This window comes from Mycetomoellerius zeteki, unplaced genomic scaffold, assembly GCF_001594055.1.
Source record: "Mycetomoellerius zeteki isolate Tzet28-1 unplaced genomic scaffold, Tzet1.0 scaffold35, whole genome shotgun sequence".
NCBI classification, from domain to species: domain Eukaryota; kingdom Metazoa; phylum Arthropoda; class Insecta; order Hymenoptera; family Formicidae; genus Mycetomoellerius; species Mycetomoellerius zeteki.
In genome coordinates, this window is record NW_017257338.1 from 2,039,391 (window position 1) to 2,066,838 (window position 27,448).

Genomic DNA, 27,448 nt, shown 5'->3' on the forward strand with positions numbered 1-27,448 from the left:
TTGGAATGACATTATTCTGTCTATTCTAACCTTCTTCTGTCTATTTTAATCTTCACTTGCAGTAAAATTCAGTAGCATTGGCTCAATTGCCACTTAACGCCTATAATGAAATTTCAATGCAGTGAAATTTCACTGCTACGGATTCAGAGTGTACACTTAATTAAATTGCCATTGCGGTCGCGATAAATAACTTACCAGTCGGCACGAAATGTACCACCGCCTTTTAATCATTTTCAGCGGATCCAGCGGTGCGCGCGCCGGACCCACCTCTATTTACCAGGTCTTGTTTCATAAGCGGATATCTCTCGACTGTAAGGCGCGGAGCGGATTCGCTATTCAGTCCCGCTCGCTTTTGTTCTAGGATCGCACTGTCAGGAGTGCACGGTCCTTTCTGGCTGTTACTAATTATACACGCCTCAACGTTACCGCCACGCGGAGGCGCGAATACCCGTACTAATGCACCATAAAATACGACTTGTACTTTCGTAGACTTCATTATGCGGACGTTCGTTGCTCGTATACGGGATTACCGCACTAAATATCGAAACTAAGACAGTAAGTGGCGTAATATCGATGTCGATATAGCTGATATTTAGCTGCTAACTATATCGGTCTGATTGACGTTCTTAAGGGTGCGTCTCGAGTGATCCTTAATCGAAAGAGATAAGGAAACATGGGTTTAATTTACTAAGCTATTGAACTTTCGTCTTAAAATATTTCGTGCACTATGCTACGCCTCAAGAAGAAACTTGATGCTTTTAGAAAAAAATCGTATTATCATAATCGCACGTAATTTCTCTATTTGTACACTGCACTAATAGCTCTCCTTTACCCTGCGAACTTTACGCAATCTAGCAAAGTTCACGGGAAGTAGGCGTACTCCCACGCCACCAATCACGGAGGAGAGGCTATTGTTAAATAGAAAAAAGAAGAAAAGAACTACTTTAAGGCTCGTCCTTCCTTCAATGGACACGCACCACCATGTAACGTCGATCTATTAGTCTACCATAATGTCCAGTTGGAATCTACGAGCCGTGACGTCCGAAACCTTGACTACCATTTTCTTCGTGTTGTCGTCTTCATGTTGCAGTCCCACGATTATTGAATGTCTAGTAGTAGAAGTAGGTGTAATAATCTGCAACAAACGAAAAACTTATTCTTAAGATCTGAACGTTCTGAACTGACATACAGAAGGGTTGCAAGACATTTCGACGATCGTTTAATCCTCCGCCAACATGAACTTTTAATTCTCATCAACAGTAAGGGTTTTCGAGAAACGAAGCAAATTATTCATTGTTCCGGATTATATAAAAATCTGAAAAAATTCTAATATATTCTTATCAAAGCTTTAACAACGAGTTTATCATCATAAAAGTCGGATTGTATTTTATTTATTTTTTACATATTTAAATTTACCTATCAAAATTAAAAATATCGATGCTTTTAAAGATTCCAATTACCGGTGGAGAGTTAAAAAACTTGATTTTCTCTTTATAAATTTATAATGGGATTTATAATGCGGACACATATTTAATACCTAACATTAAAGAGTTTTAAATTATGCGCTGTAAATTTATAGTAACAGTTATTCTGGTTCGTCCATCTTTGTTGCGCTTGCGGAAGCGCGGGTAGACGAAAAAAATTAATTCCTGTACTTCCATCGCCTTCACTTCCGGGACGTTTACGCCAGTGGATTGTGGCAGATTCTTCGTCATCATCGAGAATCGCGATAAAAACCGCTTTCCCGATTTCCCTCGTTCAACCAAATTTTAATCTTTTTTCTTTCTCTCTTCCATATTTCCCCCATCCTTCTCATCCTTCTGACGCCACGATTCGACGACGATTTCTGAGGATCCTCGGATTCATCAGCACGAGATCCATTCAACGGTCCGTGTAATTTCCATCTGTGATTCTACTGTCAAAAGTATCCCTCGGAGTGCTAACACTCGGAGCACCTGAACGTCGCTAATGAGTAGCGAGGGTGATACCACTTCAAAGCTGCTAATTACAGAACCCTCGTCACCTTGTTCCACCCGTCGGAGGCGAACAGAACTGACCTCATCCCCTACATCTTTCACCCTTTGATTAGTAAGTGCTCGCTTTTCCGGTCCCCTAGTGCTCTGTCATGTCTCCCTTGGTTTTGCGCGTAGCACACGTGTGCTTTGGCAAGATCGTACGCAGCATCGATAATAAAGTCGACCGCGAAACGAATGGGGGATCCGAATGGAAGCCATTAGGGCTCCTAAAAGGATTCCGCCTTCGTGTTCTGATTATAATCAATTTAAAAGCGAGAACGCTCTAATGATGAACAGCAGCGTTCAAAAATAATTGTCAGTGACAGCGACCAAGTCCAACTTGAAAATGACTTGGGATCAAAGCGTGTACTTTAAGATCGTGTTGTTAAGAGCCAAGGCACACAGAAAAACTTAAGTAGCAAGACATAAGCAATAAGGAAATCAACATATTGGGTTTGCTACTGCTATGTTATGGCCTTACAGTCTCTACTGTAATTGGTCAATTCACTTATTCTTTATGTTTTACCACAAGTTTTTAACCCTTAGAAATCGACTTTGAGCGTTAGATCAATTTTACTTCAGATATCAAATGTACGATTTAAGGAAGTTCTCCAGTCATAAAACACATATATTAATATTTACGCTTTAAACAAACTACATACATGTGAAAGTTGTGTTCATAACATTCTGTTTTCATTGAGCAACACATTTTTATAAATTATTTCTTTTATTTGTTATTAGTTTTATTGTTATAAACAAAAATTTTTTATATAATAACAAAAATCTAAATTTTTTAATATAAATATATTAAGTACTAAACATGCAAAGTTTCATTGAAATTCACCAATTAGTTTATAACAAATAAATATTTTGTTTATTTACTGAACAATTAATGTCTGCATCTCAATGTAACTTTACATAAATATTTTTAAATTCATATAGTACTTATATAAAAAAATTGAGATTTTTATCATTATTTTGTAATACTAAAATTTTCATATATTTCTATTAGAGTACAAATTTAAAAAATATTACTTTTTGTGTTGAACTCTCTCTCTCTTCTCTCTTTCTTTTAATCTCCAGATGGTCAAAAAATTTTTTTAAAATTCAGGAATGGCTCTATTTTTATAACAAAGTTATTCTCAAAATTTGATCAAGTTCCTATATTATATCAAATGACTGGAGAACCTCCTTAATTTTTGAAACAGCAGCATATCGTTGTTTGCAGAATCATATCGATACAACTTGCAGTTAGTTAGTGAAATGTACTGGAACACTTTATATCGAGTCATTAAAAACTTCTTTCGGGTATCTCTCTCTATACGGACGTCTTCTCATGCAAATTAATGCCCCGTGAAAAAAGTATTTAACGGAGATATCGTTAAAGTTCGTTCCCACAGGGAATACCGACTACGAGTTTCGGGGAAAATTTGTTTTTCACACCCTCCTCCTTTCAACCCCAGATAAATTTTCGCCAAGGACGGAGGGGTCAACAGTTTTTGCGTGTTGCGTAATTAAATGCGGATCGTCGGGTTTAATGACTATCAAGGGGAACGAATGGCCGCTTGACCTAGAATGCTACCATCTTTGTGTTGCTGTATTTAACTGCAAAACTCACGACAACCAGTTATCGGCATAAGATACGATCGTTCCTAATTGGTAAATTGCAGATGAAGATATTTGCGCACGCGAATTTTTATCGCCTTTTTATCGCGAATTTTTATCTCTCGTGAGATTTCGAAATAGGAACTATTGCGAAAGTATTGTCCGTCAAATAGAAGTCACGGTTGTGAGTTGCATCAATCTCGCTTCTTCGGTTTTATCAACCTAGTTAACGTAAAAATGTACTTCGGCGATCGAGAGATTTTATTTTCCAGAGAATTAAATTGTACTTCGCATTTATTATCTGCGCTAACCTAACCGCTGATTAATCTTGAAAATTATCCCGATAAAGCATCTGCGCTTCCCTGAGCTACAACCTCGAGGTCTTACTTTCGGACTTAACGTACCTCGTCCTCCAGCGTACCACGACGTTAATCACAGTTGCCCGAGACTTACGTTTTCTCTCTCGTGTCGAGTTGCGCGCATTAACAAGTGCAAAATGTTATAAAGTATGAGATGTACAGGCTTTCCCCCGATATCCACAGCGCGTGTTTCTTCACAGAAAGAATTTATTCGCCCGCCATTCACTTCTTTTGCGTCGCGAGTATTTTAATACCGTTACCGATACCTTTCTTCTCTACCCCGCTATCTTTTATAGAGTTATGTAAAGTGTGCGCACGGCATTGCGGAATACTGCATTTTTTATTCAATCATGCATTTTCTCAATTGGACTGGCACAACAAATATCGAAAACAAAGAGTGTAGGTATATTCACAAGCGATTATGAATCTTTATTCTAAATCAATCCAAACGATCTTCATCAAACTATAATAATATATTATTTACTAACGATTACGCCAGCTTCGAACAAAGCTTCACTGCTTTATTGCTTTCAAGCTAATATCGCACCAAAATGAGTTATAGTGATGTCGATTCTTAAATCGATGCATCGAAAATCGATTCTTTTTGCTCTTGAAAAATCGATTTTAAATCGGTTTTTTATTTCTCGATTCTTTCGGAATCGATCCAATTTTTCAGAGATATAATGTGTTAGATATTAAATGAAGAGTTCTTAAGTCATAAACTAATAAATAATAATTATGTTCTCTGAAATTTGTGAATTCAATTATTGTACCTGGTTTATAAATTTTGTTAATATTGTATCCATTTTAATCTTATTTACAAGTTGCTAAAAAAAAGAATCGAAAGAATCGATTATTCGGAATATCGATTCTTTTTTATTCAATTAATCGATTGTTAAGAATCGAACCTGAAAAAATGAATTGATTTTTTTTTAGAATCGACATCACTTAATACATTATGCAATTATGCTTTTTCTTATTTCTTATATTAAATTTTGCACAAATTATGCAAACAAAAGTTCCTGCTCCTTCCGTCTATTACGAGCTTGATGACACTTGATATTTTTAGGTAGCATTGATCTTTCAAGAGGCAGCTCTAGTAACGAAGTAAAACTGCGATCCCCATCGTTCTGTTTTTAAAAAGAGGCATCTGTCGTTAATCGCAAAGAGAAATGAAATTTTATGATTACTCTCGTAACACCAAATTCGACTCTTCCAATCATTTTGTCACTCTCCAATAAACATTTCTCGGCGCTGAATTCTTCAATGACGTTGTAGGAATGTCTTACATAATTCCTCTCATCGCCAAGGAAGATGTATTTCGTTTTTATGCGTGCCATATACCTTGACGACTTTCGCCGTATTTAAAAAAGAATTTCGAATGGATCGTATCTCAGAAATTTGCAAATCATTTGACTTAACAAATTCACGCTTCTTTTTTTGTAAGACGGAAACGAGAATTAATTCGCATGATTGAAAGGAAAAAAAAATTGATTGAACTTGACCGATCGGTTTTGGTCAAAGGCCGAGGATCGAGAGAGCATTGATCTTCACTTCTCCGTCTCCGTCTCTCTTCCGGTGTCGGCGTCGCTGACCAAAAAGGCAACCTTGTCGCCTTGACGACCTCGTAACACCTGTTACGCGCAATGGAGTAACTTAAGTAAGGTTACGCATAAAACGAGTTTACAAACCGCCACGAGGCCACGCAGCCTCGTCGAAATCGCTTTCACCAAACCGTCGCGGACCTCCGCTTATGTTCCAAGGCTGAAGATTCTCTGCGCGAGGAAACCGGTAATACAGTTGTGTATGTCTACGTTTCGCGGAAGGAGGAAGTACAAATTCCATCTCCGCGCGCGCCTCGGTTAGTGATCTTCTCTTTTCTCGCTCTCTCTTTCTCTCTCTCTCTCTCTCTCTCTCTCTCTCTCTCTCTCTCTCTCTTTCTCATTACGTCTCGTTATGCCACTTGATGAGTCTACCGTGCGGCCGAACGCAGGTGCGAAGGACGGCGCGTGAAATGAAAGCCGAGTGTACGCTCAAATTACCGGAAGAGACACGTTGTTCCTCGCATATTACGTCGCGGAAATCGAGAGAATCCGATTACGCAAGGAAACACGTTTCACGGTTCTACGATTCGTTTGGGCCCGATTTGCAGATGCGGGACCCGATCTCGCTTTCTGACTCTCGCTTCGTGGGTGACCGGTAATAAGTGGCTTGGATATCGTTGGATATCGCAGACAAGGTTAATAAGATAACGATCTGGCGAAAGTCTTTATTATATCTGAAAAAATGATTCATGCTCAACGCCGTATAATTATAGAGAAAAAAGGGAAACATTTATTGAACGTTCACTGTAACATTTTGCGGAGGCCAATTATGGTAAACCAACAACGCGTTACGGATATTAAATATATTACTTTTTTCTATATGGACTTACCTTGCGCAGTACAGGAAATATCTATCTGCTAGTGCATTTTCTGTCACCAGACATGCGGCGGTGCACGGTTATACTTAGCTAAAGAACCCGCGTACCACATATTAGTAACGCGTCTCGCTGTCGCGGCTTTCGATCCTCGAATTGATCCAATTCGAAGAGAATCGCGACGAAGAGCAAGCGAGACGAGCGAGACGTTGAAAGTTTAAGCCTTATAGCATGCTCGCAATCGCAGCCGTCCATTCGTAATGCCATCTCAACGTACAACTTTCCGGGATGTACGTAATGAGAAAAGCTGATTGTCGTCCTCGACAGAATACCATTAACACGCTCACAAAACGACGTACCCGCCGAGATTCAAGGCTCAAACGTCGGCCCGGTAAGACGAAATCGACCTTCGCGAGAACAACAAACAAAGGTAACAAACGAAGGTAATAGGGAAAAGAATTTTTGCGGTTTCTGCCAATTCTCAGAGCAGCGGTGTATTCGACACCGCAGTCGGAGGATCGAGTGACTCACATTTTTTAATAAGCCAATTTTTACATATAACAAGAGAGGAGATCAAAAATTACAACGCTTATGCGTACGTCAGATTTGCGACGATTATATGCTGAGGATTCTTTTTTTTTTTTATTAATTTACAGCGTATTTATGTATAACGTAACTTAACAATTATAAGAATGTCCGAACTTCAACTTTAGTTTGCGATCACGTTTATCATTTTAGTACACTGCGTATAGAAGTGCCAATATTGCAAGATTCGATATCGCATTAAGTTATGCTTCATTAACATAAATATTAACGTTTTACATTTGCATGCTAATAAACCAGCAATATTATCATAAATATATGTATAATATTTTTTTGAAAGACTTGAGAAATTTGCATAATTAATTGACATGCTCTTTATACTTAACATTACAGTCGCGTAAAACATATTTCTTTATCATATAATGCCATTGCTGGATTTAAAGTGTTAACATGCGTATCGATAGATACGCATATCTCTATTAATATGCATATCGTAGAGTCACGCGTGACTTTTCGAACATCTCGCAAAACAATAAATACGTCATAGTGCCGTACATGAACATGCACCCTCGGTATACAATTAAAATTCGGAGATTGGGGAAATGTGTATCATAGACTATGTTATTTCATAAGTGACTACAATAAATAGTATTTATACATAAGTTGAGTGCAAAGGAACGAGGTATTGCGTGTGATAAGATATATTATTCTCTCCCTTTCTATCCTTCTATCTCTCTTTCCATTTTCTACTCCGTTATCCTCGACGACTCTTTGGGTTGTTTTACATGCAGAGACTGGTCACGTAAAGGCTCGCCGGCTCGTGTTCCACCACCGATCCCTTTCATCTATTTTTTTTTCTCTTTTTTTGGGGAGGAGGACGGGGGTGCACCGGGATTTCTTTTGATTCTCAGAAGCCGAACAAATTACCTGTGCTGGGTGGCACGAATCCGTATCCGCTCGCGCCCACGACGACGCCGCTGGTGTCAGCATTGTTGGGAGCAGGCCCAGGTGGGAATAATACCGGACCTACGAAAGGAGAAACGCATGTTAAAACGCATTATCGTAATCCCATTTTAGAGGCTGCGTTTGTTCTCACTATTGTTCGTCTCGATATCAAAAATACAAACTTCATTTTATTCTTCCATTTCCAGCTAGTCAATAGGTATGTCAAAATTTTTAGGGCAATCTTGAATTACTTAAGAAGAAAAACGTTTGATATCGTTGAAATAATCTTCGCGAAAAGATCTTATAGGGCGGTATTCATAGTCCGTTCTTATTTCAAGACTGTCTTTAGTAATATTTTAAGACGCTAATATAGCCCTCTGATTGCGGTTCGTGACTTCTTAAGACTGTACTTGTCTTGAATATAAGATCTGACTATGAATATATACCAGCCTTAGTAAATGTTTCGGTAATACCAACGTTCAATAATTTATAGCCAAATATACCGTAGTCGAATAGCATACTTGTAAATATTCTCTCGTGAATCTATTAATCTTCAATGATCTATATATTCTATATTAACGCAGAGGTATACAAGATCTATAGGATCGTTATCGACATCGTTTGACGAGATTGAATTGAGTTGATTGGATGTTTACAACAGTTACAAAGATCATTTGACTTTCATGGTCATTGGCGAAGCAACGATGCGCGATTGATCGCATATAGTAAACAGAATCATTAAATGTAATGGTTAACAGCGAAGGACTTTCAATTAACTTTACAAAAACTTGACTAAAGAGTTTAATGTTATAGAAAATAAATATTTTTTTATATTTCTATTCATTTTTTGTAAATTTAACGATAAAATTCTTGGATAAATACATATCTATGATTAAACCATTTGTCACTCACACTAATGATTAATGCAGCAATATATATATATATTAATTACATAATTTTTTATATTATTAATTATATTTTCGAATTATCATTATTCTAACGGAAGAAATAATAATTTTATTAATATTTAAAATTTAAGAAGTGGTTTCAAATAAGAAATTTCTAAATGAAAATTGTCTCCAAATTGTTTTCATTTACTGTGCATATTATATTATTTAACAAACCGCAACTGTTAATGGCACTATAGTGTGTTACGTGGCATTAAAGGAAAGTTGCACTTATCTATGAAGGAGTAGTGGAAATCCTTTCTAACACGAGGAAGTGGATCATATGCCGTATTATTAATAGATCTACTGACACGATATTATATGGGCGCAGATACTATCTAGATTTATTAAGATAATTTTCTTGACGATCCTAGCATTCGGGTAATAAACGTCAGTTTCCGTTGAGTAGTCTTCTCCTATTATTTGCGTTAAAGTAGTAACAAAATACTTGAGCATGTTTTCTGTGAGTAATCGCTATGAATATTCGGTAGTAAAAAAAAAACGAACGATTTGTTTAACTGATGTAAGTTTTTCATGTTATCCCGATAATCACTTTCTAAGCGGTAGTCTTAATACAATGAGAAGTATGAGAGCAGAAAATAAATTAGAAGCATCAATCATTTAATATCGCAATAAGATTTATTTCGGAATATATCAGTATCAAGAAAAATGCAATAATTTAATGTACGAAATAAATAAAAAGTATGAATGTCGTAAAATGTGTAATAAAAATATTTTTGGAATATATTTATGTAAATATTCTCTTAGACTTTCTGTATAAAAATTAAAATAGTTTTTAAAATGTGATTTATATTGCACAGGTTATTCGCTTAGTATTCCGTCAGATGCACGATATATGACGCATTATTTATTGTATGTGAATTTGAACTTGACACTCATTCCAGAGTCGTTTATTATGCGCATACTAACGCTCGAACAGGTTGCAAGGATCACGTATCCTGCGCAAGCCATTTAAATAATGTAGTTTGAGCTATTCGAGCAACCTTAGAAGTAACAGCGTCAGTATGATATCATAATCCGGAATAGTTAAGTTATTACATTCTTTTACGTTAGTTGTAAAACGATTATATTAGAATGGATTTCAGAATTAACAAAATCTTATTCTCAGGTTGTTTTTTTAAATACATAAATATTATAAAAATATTACGGCAGTAATTGAAAGAAATGCACTGTTAATGCATTCAGAAATTTTACTGTAATTTAAATTACGAAGTTTACATTACATATAAAATTAAATGGTTTGCCTTTCCTTCCGTTACGCGCACGTGTTCAGATAAATCCCTAGTTAGTTGTTCCGGTAAAAGTTCTATACTATCTAAGAACAGGATAGATTCTGCATCAACAAGACATTACACGATTCGATTCAGACTCGTTCCTCTCGATCGCAATCAGTCGTTTGATTATACGACAGCGCACTTCAAAGAGCATTCCTTTTATATCTAGGATCTTTACGGCTGAACGGACACAAACCATCATAAAAACGATTGTTATATTGTCAATTGTGCACAGAACGTTATATAAATAGTTGCGATACGGATAATAAGCTGCAGCTATTAATTTTCCTCAAATATTTTCGTAGAACTACACATTAATATCTTATCTACTAAATTTCTGAACAGAAATTATTAAAATTGTTAAAAATGTTTAGTTTATTATAAAATTGTACGCTTCTTTATATTGTATATATATATATCGCGCGTTATAAGATTTTTACAGTAATGAAACCATAATTGTCGCGATTATACCTTGTTACATCTTTCAATAACATCGTAAGTAAGACATTGTTTCCAAGAATCTATCACATTGAGGAAGAACTTTCGAACGATTGAGGAATTCTAGTGAACGATATTAGAATGCCTACCATTATTTGCGGATGAAACGAGGCCGTTTCTTCGCGGTATGCAAATTGAAGAAAACATAAGAACAAATTATTATCGTAATTGCATGATTCTCAGCTTCCTGATAACGTGAAGGATATACAAGAACGAACACTTCCGAAGCATACTGTAAATCACTGAGCACTTCGAAACATCTAATAATAGCATATGAACAAAAAAGGAAAGCATAATTGTTATAGTAAGCCTTCGGGCACAGTAATAATATACCGACAAATCATCTTCGGATTATGTAAATTGAAGTAGACGTAGTTATAAAAAGTGCAAGAGTTATTTCAGAAAATCTTATAAGCGATACTAGAAATCCATGTTCAATTAATTTACCAAATGGTTAATTTACAATTTTAAAATTTTATTTAAAAGATTTTATTTTATAATAAATATCAATGATATGATGCATATTTGGCTATAATAATTAAAAATAAATATTATTATACATCAATGTTCTGTTATCTACTGAAGTTTCAGTCATAGAAGTTATCCGTCATTCTTTTAACTATTATATAATATATATTATATAATATCAAATTTAACCGAAGTAGCTATTGCTCCTACTAAATATATCGTTATTTTATACGAAGACAATAGTTAAATTTGAAACTATAAGAAAGTTTTCTGGTTAAATCTACTAAAATTCTAATCGAGATAACCGGAATCCTGATTGATTAAGATCCAGTTTCACAATTCACGGTTAACTCTCAATTGAGGTTCAATTTATTCATCATCTCTTTCCAATTCTAAAATGGGAAAGAGATGAGAAACAAATTGAATCTCGGTTAAGAGTTAATCGTGAGTTGTGAAACTGGACCTTATCAGAATTTTCTGGTTTGTCCATTTTCAACAAAACATTTTTTTCAGTGTAGCGTCAAATTGACACTATATAGTATCAAATTGACGTTATAATGTCATGTCCGTCATATAGTGTCAATGACAATTATAACCATTAGTATAAAATAACGATACATTGAATAGAAGCAGTGACGACTTAAATTAGGTTAAATTTGGCACTATAGATTTAACAATGTATGACATAATCTTAGTTGTTATTGAAAATAACTTACCCCTATTCGATCTCGGATCCCTCATTACTGAGACCTGAACGCCAAGAGGACTCAATCCGAAAAAATGCCTGAAATCCTGCGCCGAGGCACTCGCCAGGACGGCCATGACAAATACGACTAGAACAATCTGCAATTAGAATTTTTTAATTTATAATTATCACAAAAGTACGTTAGTAAAGTTTGCATCGAATTTCAAGAGTTTCTCTATGTTTTTAATAAATATGTAAATAGCAACTAGTATATGTTTCTTAATAACCTTAAGATCTTTTCTTTACACAAAAGTAAAGGAATTTCCTAAACGAGATAATTATAATAACAATAGAAAAATTCAATGTTGAAATCAATTTCAATGGAAATTCCCAAGAGCGAAACAAGAGTATCTCGTTTTAATTCCTACATTATGTAAGGTAATGTGAAAATTGTTGTGTAAAAGAAGAATAACCTAAGAAGGAAAGTAATCCTAACTCAGATGTTTAATCTTACATTTTTAAACTGCATTACGAAATAATGCAACAACTGTTTCTTGTGAATCGCGACGCGATACCACGCTTAATTGAGAGAGAATCTTTCCTAATGATCGTTCACACGTCCAGTACTGCAGTGATTTACATAGATACGTACGAAAGATACACATTCTTTCCAAGAATGATATTTTTCGCTGGTTCCACATATAAACCGTCGGTTACTAATTATAACAAAATAAGAGTGCTTTTGCATGGCGTTTAATCACTCGGATTATCACGAAGTAACAGCTGTTTGACGAAACTTGCTCTTCGTAGCGCAACAAGCGATCGAATCATCGCGAGAGTAATTTCGACCGTTGCAACTGTCCGAAAAATAACCGTTATTACGATAATTATCGGTATATCGCGCCGATCTAGACTGTCAGGTGCTAAATAATGGTACTATCCACATAACAACGCTAAGTATAGGCTTTAAATTATCGAGATAGACTTTAAGAGCAAGCAGAATGTTGAACGCATAACCATGTGTCTCCCGTTGAAAATTGCGCGCTGTAAAACCTTGGAATTATATCCCTTTGCCTATTTGTCGACTTGTACGTTCTCTCTCTCTCTGTCTCTCTCTCTCTCTCTCTCTCTCTGATCTGTGAAGTTATATCGTCCGTGACGAAGGTACGTGACAATTTTTACGGTTGATCGATCGCCGACCACGTTTCCAATATACATTTCCACCGTAAGCCGCAGAAATTTATGACCCTACACGTTTCTCTAAATAGCACCTCTGTCAGATATTTACAAGCAAATATGCTACTTAACATTTTCATTCCGTCGGCCTGACACGCGTTCGCAACCAGCCAGAAACCAGATTTTGATAAAAATTGAATCCATCATGAAAAAGTTTTTCTTTTTCAAGGATAAGTACGACCGTGTAAATGCTATACATAAATATAAAGAACGCCAATAATATCGGTCAAAGTTAGATGTTATGAATATAATACATAATCCTAATTTTTTAAATTTAATTATCTCAGATGTGACTGTGCGCCAAAACGTTCGGACATTAACCACAATCGATCTGAAATGTTAATAATATAAATATGAAAATGATAAGGCGCCGAAACATTCTGACATTCCTATATATGAAATAATCCCTTCTAAATTAATCTCAAATGCTTTTTTTATTACTGTATTATAATTTTATTGCATTTAAAAATTACAATTAAATTATAATATTACGTTTTAAAAAGCATATTTGAGACCATTATTAACTTAAATAATTAAAGTGTTATGTAAATGTCCGGACATGGGTACATGCTACATGTCCAATCACTGGGACTGGACAGTACCTATGTCTGGACACAGTTACACAAAACTATTTATATAAATTAATATTAATCTCATGCTTTTTACCTTTATGACCAATTTGAATTAGTTGTCTTTTGTCATCATGTTGTTAAACATCTATTTACATTAATATTTCCCGTCAGCATACTAATTTTCTAATTGTGGTCGAACACTGAGACAATTACATCCCAGTATCTGACCAGCTGTTCGACCACTGGTACATTGACTGGTACATTTCTATTACTTATTTAAATATTTTAATTAATAATTGTTATAAGTGGGTCAAATAATTTTTCCTTGCTTAAGGGAGTCTTCAGTTTTCAAATGAATACAAATATTTATATTAAAAACCTTTCTGATAATATAAATTGTATTATTTATGACAACCTACGCTTAAACGTCCGGCTGCTGGTACATTTACCTTAAATAAGGTTAACGAAAAAGGAAATTCTTTATCAAATTAATAATAATAAATTTTGTGTGAGTGTCCAGACATGGGTACATGTCCAGACACTGGTTTACCTTATCTGCCTCTTATTGAGAATACTTTTATTTCCAGTGGTCATTATTATCATCATTGCGATTTTCCATTCTAACTTAATGACTACATCGCGTGTTCAATCACTAATCTATCGCGCTCCATGATGTCGTCAGACAAATACTGTCACAATCAAATTAACGAAGAGAGCTGCAAGGACTCTCGTTGGATTAGGATGACGTAAACCAACGTGCGTTCGCTTCGAAAATCCGTTATCGCATCATGAATTTCATGTGGTCCTTACGCAAACGCAAAAGAGATGAAGTAAAAGGGGAGGGGAGATCAATCGTCAAGTCCCAATTTCTTTCTTCCTCGCGATATCGTTTCCTTACGTAAAACTCTTGATGAAATCGTTACAGCCGATTTATGGCCGATACCTCTCGACGATCAGGTATCAAACGCGTCGAAGAGATCATCATTGTCGAAGGACATTATTCCTCGATCACAATTACGAAGCTAGCTGCCTCTCGAGGTAATCGCTCGGATAAAGGTTACCTCGATTGTCGGCACGATCGGGGCAATACCGAGTTCGTTCGCTGCGGTTCGTTTGTCTGCGAGATTTCCGTATCAAAGGCAAGGTGAGCCGCCGCCACGGCCGCTTTCCGTCTCTTTTCGCATGGTTTTCTTTCGCCGGTATGCAATGTCAAGGCGAATCGGCTGGCGGCTCGATGGTTTAACTTTAAAATCGAACACTGCGCGTGCACAGTTTATTGGAACGGAACAAGCTAAAGTAAACGTCCCAGTGTCCGGACATGTACCTATGTACTCAAAATTTATTATTATTAATCTCAAATGCTTTTTTTATTACAGTATTATAATTTAATTGCATTTAAAGATTACAATTAAATTATAATATTATTTTTTTATTAGTTTTAAAAAGCGTATTTGAGACTAATATTAACTTAAATAAATAAAGTGTTAAATAAATGGACATAGGTACATGTCCAGTCAATGGCTACGTTTACACCGTGCATTTAGGCCGCGGCCTATACAATAGGTGTCTTTGTTTATCTTGTATATTAAACCATTATCCGTTTTACATAATATAAACATGATTGTTCTAAATGTCTTTTATATTTTCGCGTTAAAACTTTCACACATTTCGTACTGCGGCACGTTTTGAAAGGTGCAAAAAAACGTAAACTCGCGATAAACGAGCGCGTCGGATACGACAAAAAGACAGACGAATTTCCAGGCAACCTTTCCTGTTGGAAGAAACAATAGCTCGTCGCTCCGCTTAAATCGCGACCGAAAAAATTGGAACAATTACGTTTCAATGTCCGACCGGCTTGTCCGGCTACTGATACATTGACGCATTCTATTATTTATTTAAATATTTTAATTAATAATTGTTATAAGTGGGTTCAAATAATTTTTCCTTGCTTAAGGAAGTCTTGAGTTTTCAAATGAATACAAATATTTATATTAAAAACCTTTGATATTATAAATTGTATTATTTATGAGAACCTAACGCTTAAACGTCCGGCTGGTATATTTACCTTAATCGTGCGAAAGCAAATACGAAGGCAACATACGTTTCGCAGATTTGATGTTCGGACAGAAATCTCGAGATCGGCGATTTTTGCAGCGGCTCTCAGATCATCAGGATTCCGAAACTTTGATTACGATAGCGTCTTTTTACGGTGCAACGATCGATATTAGAAAATTAACGACGGGACGTACAGTAATTTAATCTTTTTTTTTGTTGATGTACGCCGTGGATCATTTCGACATATAATTCCGAGCGGCCGGGTTATTATCTTACGATCGTAATGCAATAACACATTGCCGTAAACGAAACGTAATTGATGGACCGAAAGCCGCAATACAATGATGCAATGAAACGAACATTTATTCGGCGAAATATGAAATAACGATCGTATCGCAGAGAACACGTGTGGGAAGACAGGCTAATGGCGCAGGCTCGGTCGCGAGACGCGGCAGATTGACAGCACTTTTAATTAATAACGTCCAGAGGGTAAACGCGCGGACCATTTACGATTTTTTTTATAGACACACACACTTTCTTGTTTCTGATTCTTATCAGACTCGATCGCCATTCGCGTGCCTTCAGCATAATTCACTTTGTTAATTAGCTATCCAATAAACAACCATCGATCTCAGTTGACCTAGAAATAGTCACGCAGAAATCATATCAATAAATACAAATTGACAAAGCACATAGCAAACGCAATGTATGTATAAAGCGTAATTAAAATATACAAGATAGATTTGAAATAGGCGGTAATATTTTAAACAAGTGTTCTGTAAAAAAAAGAAATTTTATATAAACGTAATAAATTATAAATTATAAGACTTTTGGATTTCCCACTTTAATCTTTATCTTTTTGTTACGTTCAAAATGCCCAATGAAGTGTTAAATATAAAACAATCAAATACAAAAATTGTAGAACAAAATACAATAGTATTCCGTTCTAAAATTAATTTTTACTGAATGCATTTATTGATTTTTTGTTTTCTGTAATTAGAATTAGACATTTAGAATTAAAAGCAATAATGAAAAAGCTTTATTTACAAACTGTGTTAAAGGCCAGCTCGCGAATTAATTTCCTTTTCAATTTTATACGAGAGTAGAATAGATAGAGAATGGACATTATGTATATAAATAATTCACAGAATTATATATTCATGTTATTAACACGTTAATTGTTTCTTTGAAGCACAGTTCAATTTTAGTGATTATATCTTTCTCAAAAATTTTTCGTGTCCCCGCAGTATATCATCGTCACGCAATAATAAAATTAAACACGAAACACGTAGAAAAGAACTCGTTTATGCGAAATTATATGCAATCTCGATTCAGCGTTCGCATTGTATATACTAGTATAAGCGACAGTCCCATCTCCACTCACACACCAGGCAAGGTGAAGGCGAAAAACATTCTATCGAGATGCTAACATTGCTAACTCTTGAAAGCTCCCGGCGGCGATGAGATGACGAGGAGAAACCTTCGAAATGGAAGATCAGGCTCGCGATTACGACACAATGGTCAGTCGAGCGGAAATTCTGATGACAATGCGAATATCGAGAAACATCAGGCGCGAAGCGAAGGAAGTAATTTTAGAGAGAACCATCGCTCTCGCCGCTGCTCGCCATCGGTGGCATCGCCACCTTCGTTTCTACGAGGTCGCCCATAAAGTGCGGCACACTTGTGCGTAAGACCGTGACGCGAGATTACGCTGGCCAGATATCTCCATCCGCGAACGCGTGGTCGATCGCGAGGGGAGGGGGAGAAAAAAAATCGACGTAACGACATGTGTCTGTGGAAAAGGTAAAAAATGCGCGCGACGGTATTTTGCGGCGACACGATTTCGCATGGCGATTTGTTTTACGGTCACGAAGCGATATTGCCGATCGAACGGCGCGATGCAACCGCGAGTGTTGATCGTTCCCTCGCTCGGAGGTTGCGTTTGTTACCCACACGAGAGAGAAAAAAACGACAAACAACAATGCGGGCGGACGCCGTGGTTTCATTACGCGGGTGGTATTTCATTCCGCTGCGCTGTTTTGTCTTCGCGAACTCGGCGACGCGACGAAATGATCGACGATGAATATTTATCATCCGCGATATAATAACTCATCGCATTTCATCGATATTTATGGGATTAGAAACTTGGAGCTTTTCACGTGAAAGATATTGGCGCGATATACGTCACGAGAACTTTACGATAAATTAATTTCTCATATCTATCATGCTGCGAAAAGAAAATTAGAAAGTCTCCGTCAAAAGCATTGATATATTCTGTTGGATATTGCGTTGTTTAATATTTTAAAGAGATCTTGTGATATTTATAAAAATAATAAAAGTCGAAATAATTTATGTTGACACTTGTATATAATATCTATATCGTTTACTCCTATTTTCATAAGTCAATGACCGATAAATCTATTTGAAGTTATTCTGACGTTATCAAGCTATCGGGCTAATGATTCTATTAATTTATTTATTCAAGACATGTCAATTATTGAGTCGTATAATCGTGCTCGCTTTGCAGAAAAACTTGAGAAAAAAATATACCAAACCGGTATAATAGGCATGAGATCAACTATCTATATCGCCCGCATTTAATTTATATATACTTATATGTGTATTGCGTTGACGACGGCATAACGAGTTGCTATATTACAGCAAAGAGGCCTGTTAATTTTTCCTTTATTATTGACTCACTGAGAAAAAATCAAAGAACTCATTAAAAGTATTAAAAATATCGATATATAAGTACATGTACGTTTTCTAATTTAGCACCTTTTACACACATTTATTACTTCATAAAATAATTAATGTGTTTATAATAGTTTATAAAGCTCATAATGTACAATAATTATAATAATTAATTTAGAGTAATTAGAATAAAACTAATATAATTAACAAATGTAATTAAGTATTTATTTTTCCTTGATATTTTTTTAAGCCTATAAGGCGGCTGTATATTCATTGAAATAAACAAATTTTTTGTTTGTTTTATTTTGTGAATGGAACAGATGTTTTCTCTCGAGAATTATTTCTTCTGAATCGATAGCAACGATACTTATCGACAATCTAAGGAAAGGAGAAGATATTTAAGCCGATGATCGTATTACACAAATGCCTAGATAGAGAATATGAGAGTTGAATAGTCAGCACCGTTCATACATTAAAGACATACTTCCGCGTTTGGTGCCGAGTGAAACGTATCGCAATCTGTTCCTGTGGGCGGACTTTTACACCATTAATATTAATCTACACAATTAGCTTGCGAGTGTTCGAAGAATGTACGTACACAATAAAGAATCAAGGTGATGGGCAACAATTTAAAGTGTTTGCTAATCGTAAAATAATTGAGTCTTTAATCATTATAAAAGTCTTAAAGAAGATCTGTTCCTCATTATTTAATTATACTTTGGAACCTTCATACTATTTATTTCATTATTTAATCTTCATTTTTTATGATTATTGTATCAATAACTGAAATCAACTCACAAATATTAATACACAATTATATTATGAAGTATATTATTTTACTTATTCAGCGCGCAATCAATATATAATAAAAGAAGTCTTATTAAATTTCAAAATAAAATATTGTAAGATTCATTTTTTATGTTGTATACATTAACGTCGTCTGCAGCAATGATTCATGATTTTTTCATTAGAGGCAGCCTAATTAACTTGAAGTTTTTTCCTGGTAACGTAACTTATGACTTTTAACAATTACAATTCGCAATATCATTACTTTTACTGAATAACTTGGGGGGAAAGGAGATTTCTAATAAATTCTCTTATATATTGTAAAAAACATCTTCCGCATTTGTAACTTCGGCACATAGACGAAATGTATTTACATGTAATGTAAGAAGCTATGATATTAACATTTTATTTAAATTGCTTTTCTTGTTATAAGGTGTCAGCTTTAATGGCACTAATTTACGTTTTGATGAATACTACAAGAGAAATATCATTTTCTGAAAGTATTAGGAAAATAGGGTGATTCGTTTATTAATTCTTTGTGTCTCGATATGCAAAGTGAAATGTCGCAATTTAAAACTCATCTATATTATTTCGAAATGGAACCATCGAAGGTGACGTATATCATTATTTTTCTGCTATAACTCTCGCGATTTTTATTTATGAGGTAGAATGCGGAACGATTACACTGATTTAACGTAATACGGTCCGAAAGCTAACAGCAGGAAATTATAATATCTCATAATTCTCCGGATGCAATAAATTCGGATAATGCCACTGTACTTCGAGGAAGTAAAGTAAAAAAATTCGATTCGAAACGTTAAATTTAACAGATAGCAAAGAGAAATTGCGTTTGATATGAAGACCAAGCAATCACGTGCTCCACGCAATCCCATTATTATTTTTAATGTAATATTTTTCATCGCAACACGAGTATGTACAATTATCCTCCTTTATCTCGAAGTAATCTGAAAGTTAATAATAGTATCAGTTGACCGAATATTACACCGTTCGTGAGAAATCCGGGCAATGCCAACGAAATTCAATTCGCCGGGATTAACCACAATTCGCATGTTAATGTCTAATGCGTAAACCATGCTGTCCGAGAGTATTACAGACAAGTGTAATGCTGATTGCAACATTATGCAGACCGTTTAGTATCCACTACTTGGTTAAAACGTTACGATTAAATTCGTTACGCCGACGATAAATACGTCGGTCAACGTGCGTTGTTTCATGCCCGCATGAAATTTCCCTTTTAATACAGTCGGCAGTTTCCTATCTCTCGCAAAAGCAAGACAAACTGTGGTCAATACGGAAGACAATTTACGGTTATACTTAAATTTCGCAGACACTTAATCACAACGATTATGAGGCTTAATGCGAAAGATAAGGAAAGAAGAAAGTGCAGAACCTGGAGGAACTATGAAGATCTATTGTTTAACAAGAATGCGGGAATTCTCGGAACGGTTGGAAAATTACGCGTCACGGGCGACGGATGCATCCCGTGTGGTAACGCCTCTTTCACTGAGAGAACAGCTGTTACTTTCCTCACTTCTCTCGCGAGCTGGGAGGCACTTTCTTGCAAAACTGATTTGCTGCAGGTAATAAAACTATTTCATGGTAGCCTTCTGTGATGAAGAGGAGGTGATTTATAAACTACAACTTGAATAAGAAATTCTATGAAATAAATACTGAAAATTTTTCTGATTTCTACGAAAACAATTTTTATATAAAAATCAGTGAAATTGTTTCCCCGAAATTTTAGCTCCTTCTGCAATTTGAAAATCCCAGCAACTCTATTTCAAATTAAGTGGACAGTCGACGGAATTTAATTAGAACTCGTTCCTTTGACTGCACTTGAGACTACACGCGGTAAGCGAGAGTTATAAGAGCGCATCATTTTCACACTACATCGTGTAAAAGGCTACCTGCAAGTGAAAGTACACGCACTAAATTCATTCTAGGACAAGCTCGTTCGCTTCTATGCTAGTATTACGATCCCGCCCTTGGCGGTAAGCCAACTATTACAAGAAAGAGGATCAAAGGTGTTGAAAAACGAGCGTGCACGTAACTCATAACGTATTATTCGCGTGAAACACTCAAACGCGAAACGTTTCAAATGTACGTTAGATCAACAAAATTTCACGAGCGTCTAAAAAAAAAAATCTTTAGTCTAAATTTGTTAAAATATAAATAATTACATTTACAGAATAATTAAAAGTAAATTGTCATTGAAAAAATATAGTAAGAACTAAATCAATGACTAAATAAGGTAACTCGAATGGAGAGTTAAATATCGAATTCAATGTTAATGCTAATATTAGAAATATAAACAGCAGTGTGTACATATAAGTAGTAATTTGTTCTATTTTACCAGAAATATATAAAATATATGATAAGAGAATATTTCTATTGCACATTGTGTTACCTGTAATCATATTGGTTTTTAGTGACGTTTTGTAAAAGGGGTAATTTAAGAAAGTGGAAAACACTGTAAAAGGATATACTCGATTGTCACGGTTGGACAGTTGCCGAAGTACGACGCAAAACTGTACTACAATTTCTCTGCCAAAAATAAAAGGAAAGCGATATGTATGTATGTGATGATTTTAAAAGAAAATTATAATTTAAAGTAATAATACAAATTATTTATAAAATCGTTGACAAATTTGGTTAATTTTATATAAATTTTAATAAGTTTAAAATGTTCAAAAAATTAAAAAATTTTTAATGTTGCTACTATAGATAACTTGATAAATCTAGCTTGCGTGTACAGAATGTCCTGAAATTCGCGAATCAAAATACCACAGTAAAAAAGTTCTAAAAAAATAAGTTCTTAAAAAAGTATTTGTCAGTTAACGTTCGGAGCAATAAAGTTTCTGAGGTACTTAAAGATATAAAACTAGCCAATTACAGATAACGGTTAAACAGCTGTTTATCCGTGAGTCATCACGTGCGATTATGAACACTATCAAGATACGATTCATGGACAGGCAGCCGTTTAACTGTAATCTATAATTGGCCAATTTTAAACTTTTACGTTTCAAAAATTACTATTTGAAACAAAAAATGGTAAATATGTTTCTAATCTGCTTTTTAAGACCTTTTTGCTGTGGTATTTTAATTCGTGAATTTCGGGAAACCGTGTATATTATTTCAACTTATAATATTTTAAATATTATTTTAACTTGCAGTATTTGCGTCTTTATTTACAAATGATCACGTATATGTAATTTCCCATTCAATAATTATCAATAATATAAATTAATATTAATAATAATTATTGCTAATTATTGCTAAATAAAGAAAAGAGAAAAGTAACGAACTTTATAAAATGAAACAAATACTACAGTAACATCTGCAGTTATTAAATATACAATAAAATTGTATTTAAAGTAGAAATAAAATAGAGAAAAATAACACAAAGAGATTAATTATCTATGAACTTCGTAAAGTTCAAATTATAAAACATTTGAAATAACATAAGCTATCAGAAGATACGGTAGGGTGTCGGCGTAATGTTCTCAGCAGATTTCTTAACTATATTAAAGATCGATTAAAATTTCTTGCAACAGAATCGTTTGTTCCACTTTTTGAAAGATTTGCCGGTCTCTTTCAAAGAAAATTAATAAAAGGGAGCAGAAAATTACATGCTTTGATCACGTTACGCCAAGATTTTTATTCTATAGACACACATATGTACACACACATATAAATCTGGTAACCACTTATGAAATCGCGAAGGGAGTGACACAATTGTAGCTTTCTGCATGCCATTCGTGCGCTCTAAATCCGTTCTAACTACGCCTGTAATAAACCTAAATCAACATAGGCGTATGTGTTTATCTATTGGAGACCACATATTTACAGTTTAATTTTAATTTTAAATATAATGTACAAAGCACACATAAGTGAAACATTTTATTCTTTATTTAATTTCGCGCGAACTTTATTCAATTTTAAAACTCAATTATCAATATATATATTTCAAGTTAAAAATGTAAAAAATTTATAAAGAAACGGACAAAGATGGCATCCAAATAAATTAAAATCACATTAAACATTAATAAGAAAAACTGAAAATAAATAAATATTAATATAAATATTGTATCTTTCATAGCGAATAATTTCTTGATTTTTGCATGAAAAATTTGATTCTTCTCGGAACTATACTATATTTTATACTATGACAATTAAAAATGTATCTTATAGATAGATATAAAGTGATACTAAAATGATCGCTTGCTAATATACTATTAACGTCCCACGATTTGAAGTGTGAACGATGGGATAAATCCAACGCTTACGAAATTAAAGTCTATGGTGCACCGGAATTGCACGCCGTAACGTTACGACATTTTCACTAATAGTTTGCATAACCAATCCAGATTATTAATACCACTTTCTCGTGATATTATTTGGAAAAATAATATTGAGAAAATATCGTTATCATGTTGTCGCGCATGATTTCGAGCCAACTGGACTCGAAGCTAATCAGCAATGATCATTTCCATCCCGAGTGTTAGTGCCGCAGCACAGTTTATAAATTAGGTCAGTTTATATTCCGCCGGCTTAATTACATAACTTATACTTTTTAATTCCTTTTTTACATCTTCTAAATTATATAAATGTGTGCTATATATACTTTAATAAGTATTTTAACTTTTGCTGTGTGCTGTAAAAACTGGCACTTGTCTAATAATAATAAACATTTTGCTTGATATAGCGTTATATTACATAATATTGCATTATTTGACACGATAGCGGTATCTCTTACACTTTTCGGTAATGGAATTTAATATATTTTTTTTTTTTAAAATACCATATATTTAAAATACCATGTAATGTAGTATAAATTACATATATAGATATATATTTTTTATGTAATCTCATGTACAAAAAATCTTGAAGAAAATGTTGTAATTTATAGAAATCTTGTTGTAAAATTTGTAGAAAACAACTTCGATAAAAAACTTTAACGAATGCAAAAATCGAGAGCAATAAAATCTAAATTGCGAGCATAGACAATTTTAAAATTAATCAAGATGAAAATATTTTGGCAAAAATAATTTGAATTATTTCAGTTAATATATCAACTGTTTATAACGTTTTTATTCTACATTAATCTAGTGAGCGAGAACTACGAATAACAATTCCGTTTGGCATTTTATTTCAAAATAGGTATATATCTAAATTAGGCTAGAAAATCACCGTTAGAAATTTTCAAGGAAATCTTCCCAGAAATGACATTACTCTTGTTATGTATTACGTAACATGTGAACTATTTAAAGCTTACCGGACATGCCGGTTCAACCAACAAACGATTGAACAGCCCGAGGCAAGGCCGCAGACCTGTCTCGCCACGGGCTAGAATCTCGTGAATGAACTGTTACATAGTGTTTGCAGATTTCATTCGCTGCAAACATTATCTCTGCGCGCATCTTTCTTCCCTGAAGAGAGTTAATCGATCTCTTCCATTAATTTGCATATCTAGTAGCTTGTAATCAAGACACATAAGTCAAAGGAGAACATTGTACGAGAAAAGATAATTATCACAGAAAAAATCGAATTGTAGAAGTGTCTTCTTTTTCCGAATTACTGCATTTAAGATTCTCGTTTCTAAATAATTATTCAACGCTATCCATTATAGTTAATTGAAATTACCTATCTGTTAAAATCTTTAAGCGTTGATTAAGGAAAGTTCGAAATCTGGGACAATTATTTCAAATGCACCTTAATAACGATTAAACTCCGTTCAATTAACGTGAATCAGGGCGATTCTTTTTCTTCTGTATTTTTAATTGCAAGGAATTATTAGACAAACAGCAGGGAGCGAACCAATTGTATGAACGTAGGAAAGCATGCTTTACTTTATGACTAAGATTCGGGAAATAAGAACGTCAAGTCGGAATAGTTGGAGATATGTATTTTTGCTTTTACATCGAATTGATGTAAACAAGATTCTCATTTATTGTTCGTCCTCAACGCGATACTATCTACGCGAGCGATGAATCTAAAACGGAGCTTGAATCTGATTTCTTAGTGATAAGATGTTTGTAAACCTAACATTGTTGTTTCAAAAATTTCTTAATTTATTAATTATTTATTTGGAGCAAAACGTCGTATCGGTCGCAAAATGTATTTCATGGACTACCGGATCCAGCTATATGTGTAAATTATATGTAACGTTAACGAAATTTTATAAAACTGTACAAAAGTCAATAAATTGTCAGTAAAATCCTAAATTCTCTATTCCTTCGTAAAGACGCGTGTGCTCGTTTTTGAAAATCTTCGCACACATCGCTGTCGAGTTCTTCACAAACGTTGAAGACCTCACAAGATCTAACGGCACGATTTCACTGGTCTAGAACGAACACTCTCGACCACTCGCGACTCCGCACGTATCGTCTTGCGGAAATAATCGAGACCCTTGGGAGGACTGACTCTTCCGGTCTCTTTGGGGTTTTTTTTTCGCTGTTAATTCGCGCGCGATGTTTGCTCTTTCGCGAAGCGTTACGGTATCACAGGCACATCGTACTTACGATCCTCATCTCTCTTTCTCTGGATCTCCCCCGAAACTGCGGCGAGTTGGAACGAGCGCGTTCTCCGCGTTTCCCCGTGAGCCGTGCACAGGTCGGCCGCCAACTGCAGTTGCACTCTCGTTAAGCGGCGAGTCAAGGAGTACCGCGCAACGGTGGTGTACCACCTGCCACGCGGGGGTACGTTCTCGGAGTCGCGGACTCGCGGATGGTAGGGGGCTCCGGAAGAAACGCCTACTACCGTGCGAATGTCCAGAGTAGCGGAGTAGGTTTCCCTTGGTGACGGTGAATCCTAGATGTCGGAGACTCTCACAGCTGCTGCCCGTCTTGACAGTAGAGGACCGTTTGACTCCCGGTGGGGGCCGATCCTGGGACTTATATATGTCGACTTTGGAGGCCATCCGCGTCTGACTCCCTGTGCCCCCCTCGTGCGCCCCCGCCCGAATCATTACCCTTCCAAGGGACGCGAGCGATGGTCAAGGTGATCTTCGCTAAACCGCGAATAGGAAGTTGTTCGAGAGCAGCTTCGCGAGAAAGGCAAACGCAGCTCCTTGCGGATCGCCAGACGATCGACTTGACATTTGATATTTTTCATCTAGTTATGACGCGGAAGCAGGAAGAATGCCTTCGAAAAGCAACGAAAGTATTCCTATATATAAATTTACGAACTACTATGTGTTGAAATTGAGTAACTGAATGACTCCTTATGTAATCCAATAATGTTAATGATGAGAAATATATGTAACATAAATTAAAAAATATATAAGTAACTTTATTATGAAATTTAGATTATATTTGTAGTGCTGATCATATTTTGAATACGTATAATGAAAATCTTAAATTAAAAGCTTTTGAATATTATTTAAAAGGAAATAATTTTTGAATTTTAGTGCTCTTGAATACATTTCCCACTCGAAGAAATTGCCTTCTCGGATATCCGATATCCGGTATCCGGTAATTTTATGATTCGGTGCATCCCTAGTTTTTACACTTAAACATCCTTTTTATACCCAAAAAAAATTTTCGATTTTTCAATCCACCACACTAGGATGACTTCATAATAAAGAGATAAACGTTTATTATAAAAACGTGAAAATGTTCGAAAAGAAGTTTTTCTTAGATGGATGTGCTATATATACTTGTAAATGTATTTTCGTTTAAACGTATAATAGCGAGCCCTACTTATATAAAACACGTATATTCGGACAAACGTTTCTAATAAACGGTATGCTAATTATATGTGTAAACGTGTTTTCGTTTAAATATATAATAGCAAGCCCTAAATTTTGTATATTTGAATTTAAAGGAAGACTGTTCGAGACTTTTTAATATTTTTAATTTTAAAGTAAATCTGATCTTTACATAATTGAATTGTTCGAAAACTTTGAAAAGAAGAATTCGAGCACTCATGAGACTGCATGCGCGTGAGAAAAAAAAAGAGAAAAAAGGAAGAGGAAGGAAGAGACTCGCTCAGTGATATCTATATTGTGGAATAAGAACGAAGGAGAAAATAAAAATGCAAATTATGATTTATCTCAGCTGAGTCACAATACTATTTTTTTGCGACAAAGAACTTTTCTCTCGCCGCTCAATCACAGAGACGGCAAATTATCCGGCGTAATCTTCTATGGCAAAATAATGCATGCAAGTGCTTAATGCATGTTCCAGACGTTACGTCTCAATGCCTATCGCATCATGCTCTCGATCGGAATCCGGATCTCTATTCCGTGAGTGCGGTATTATGACGTCAACCGGTGTTGCAGAACGTTGTCTCGGTATGCAAATAT

The 27,448-nt window shown here is 35.1% G+C and overlaps 1 protein-coding gene across 1 annotated transcript; it reads right to left on the minus strand.

The window, feature by feature from the left end:
- Wat (worker-enriched antennal transcript) lies at positions 1 to 25,999 on the minus strand. The gene is made up of 4 exons (XM_018452833.1): positions 25,665 to 25,999; positions 11,811 to 11,937; positions 7,869 to 7,967; positions 1 to 1,135 (listed from the first exon to the last, which is right to left on the minus strand). Exons 1-4 carry the CDS (start codon positions 25,671 to 25,673, stop codon positions 1,110 to 1,112), a joined length of 261 nt encoding a protein of 86 aa, XP_018308335.1. The 5' UTR covers positions 25,674 to 25,999; the 3' UTR covers positions 1 to 1,109.
- Between the last annotated feature and the right edge of the window lie 1,449 nt (positions 26,000 to 27,448).

Bases quoted from the DNA above. Each gene is read 5' to 3' on its own strand.
- Wat (XM_018452833.1), bottom strand. The intron at 7,968-11,810 runs GTAAGTTATTTT...CTCCTTTCGTAG, and splicing joins GGATCCGAGATCGAATAGGG to GTCCGGTATTATTCCCACCT. The intron at 1,136-7,868 runs GTAATTTGTTCG...CGTTTGTTGCAG, and splicing joins ATTCGTGCCACCCAGCACAG to ATTATTACACCTACTTCTAC.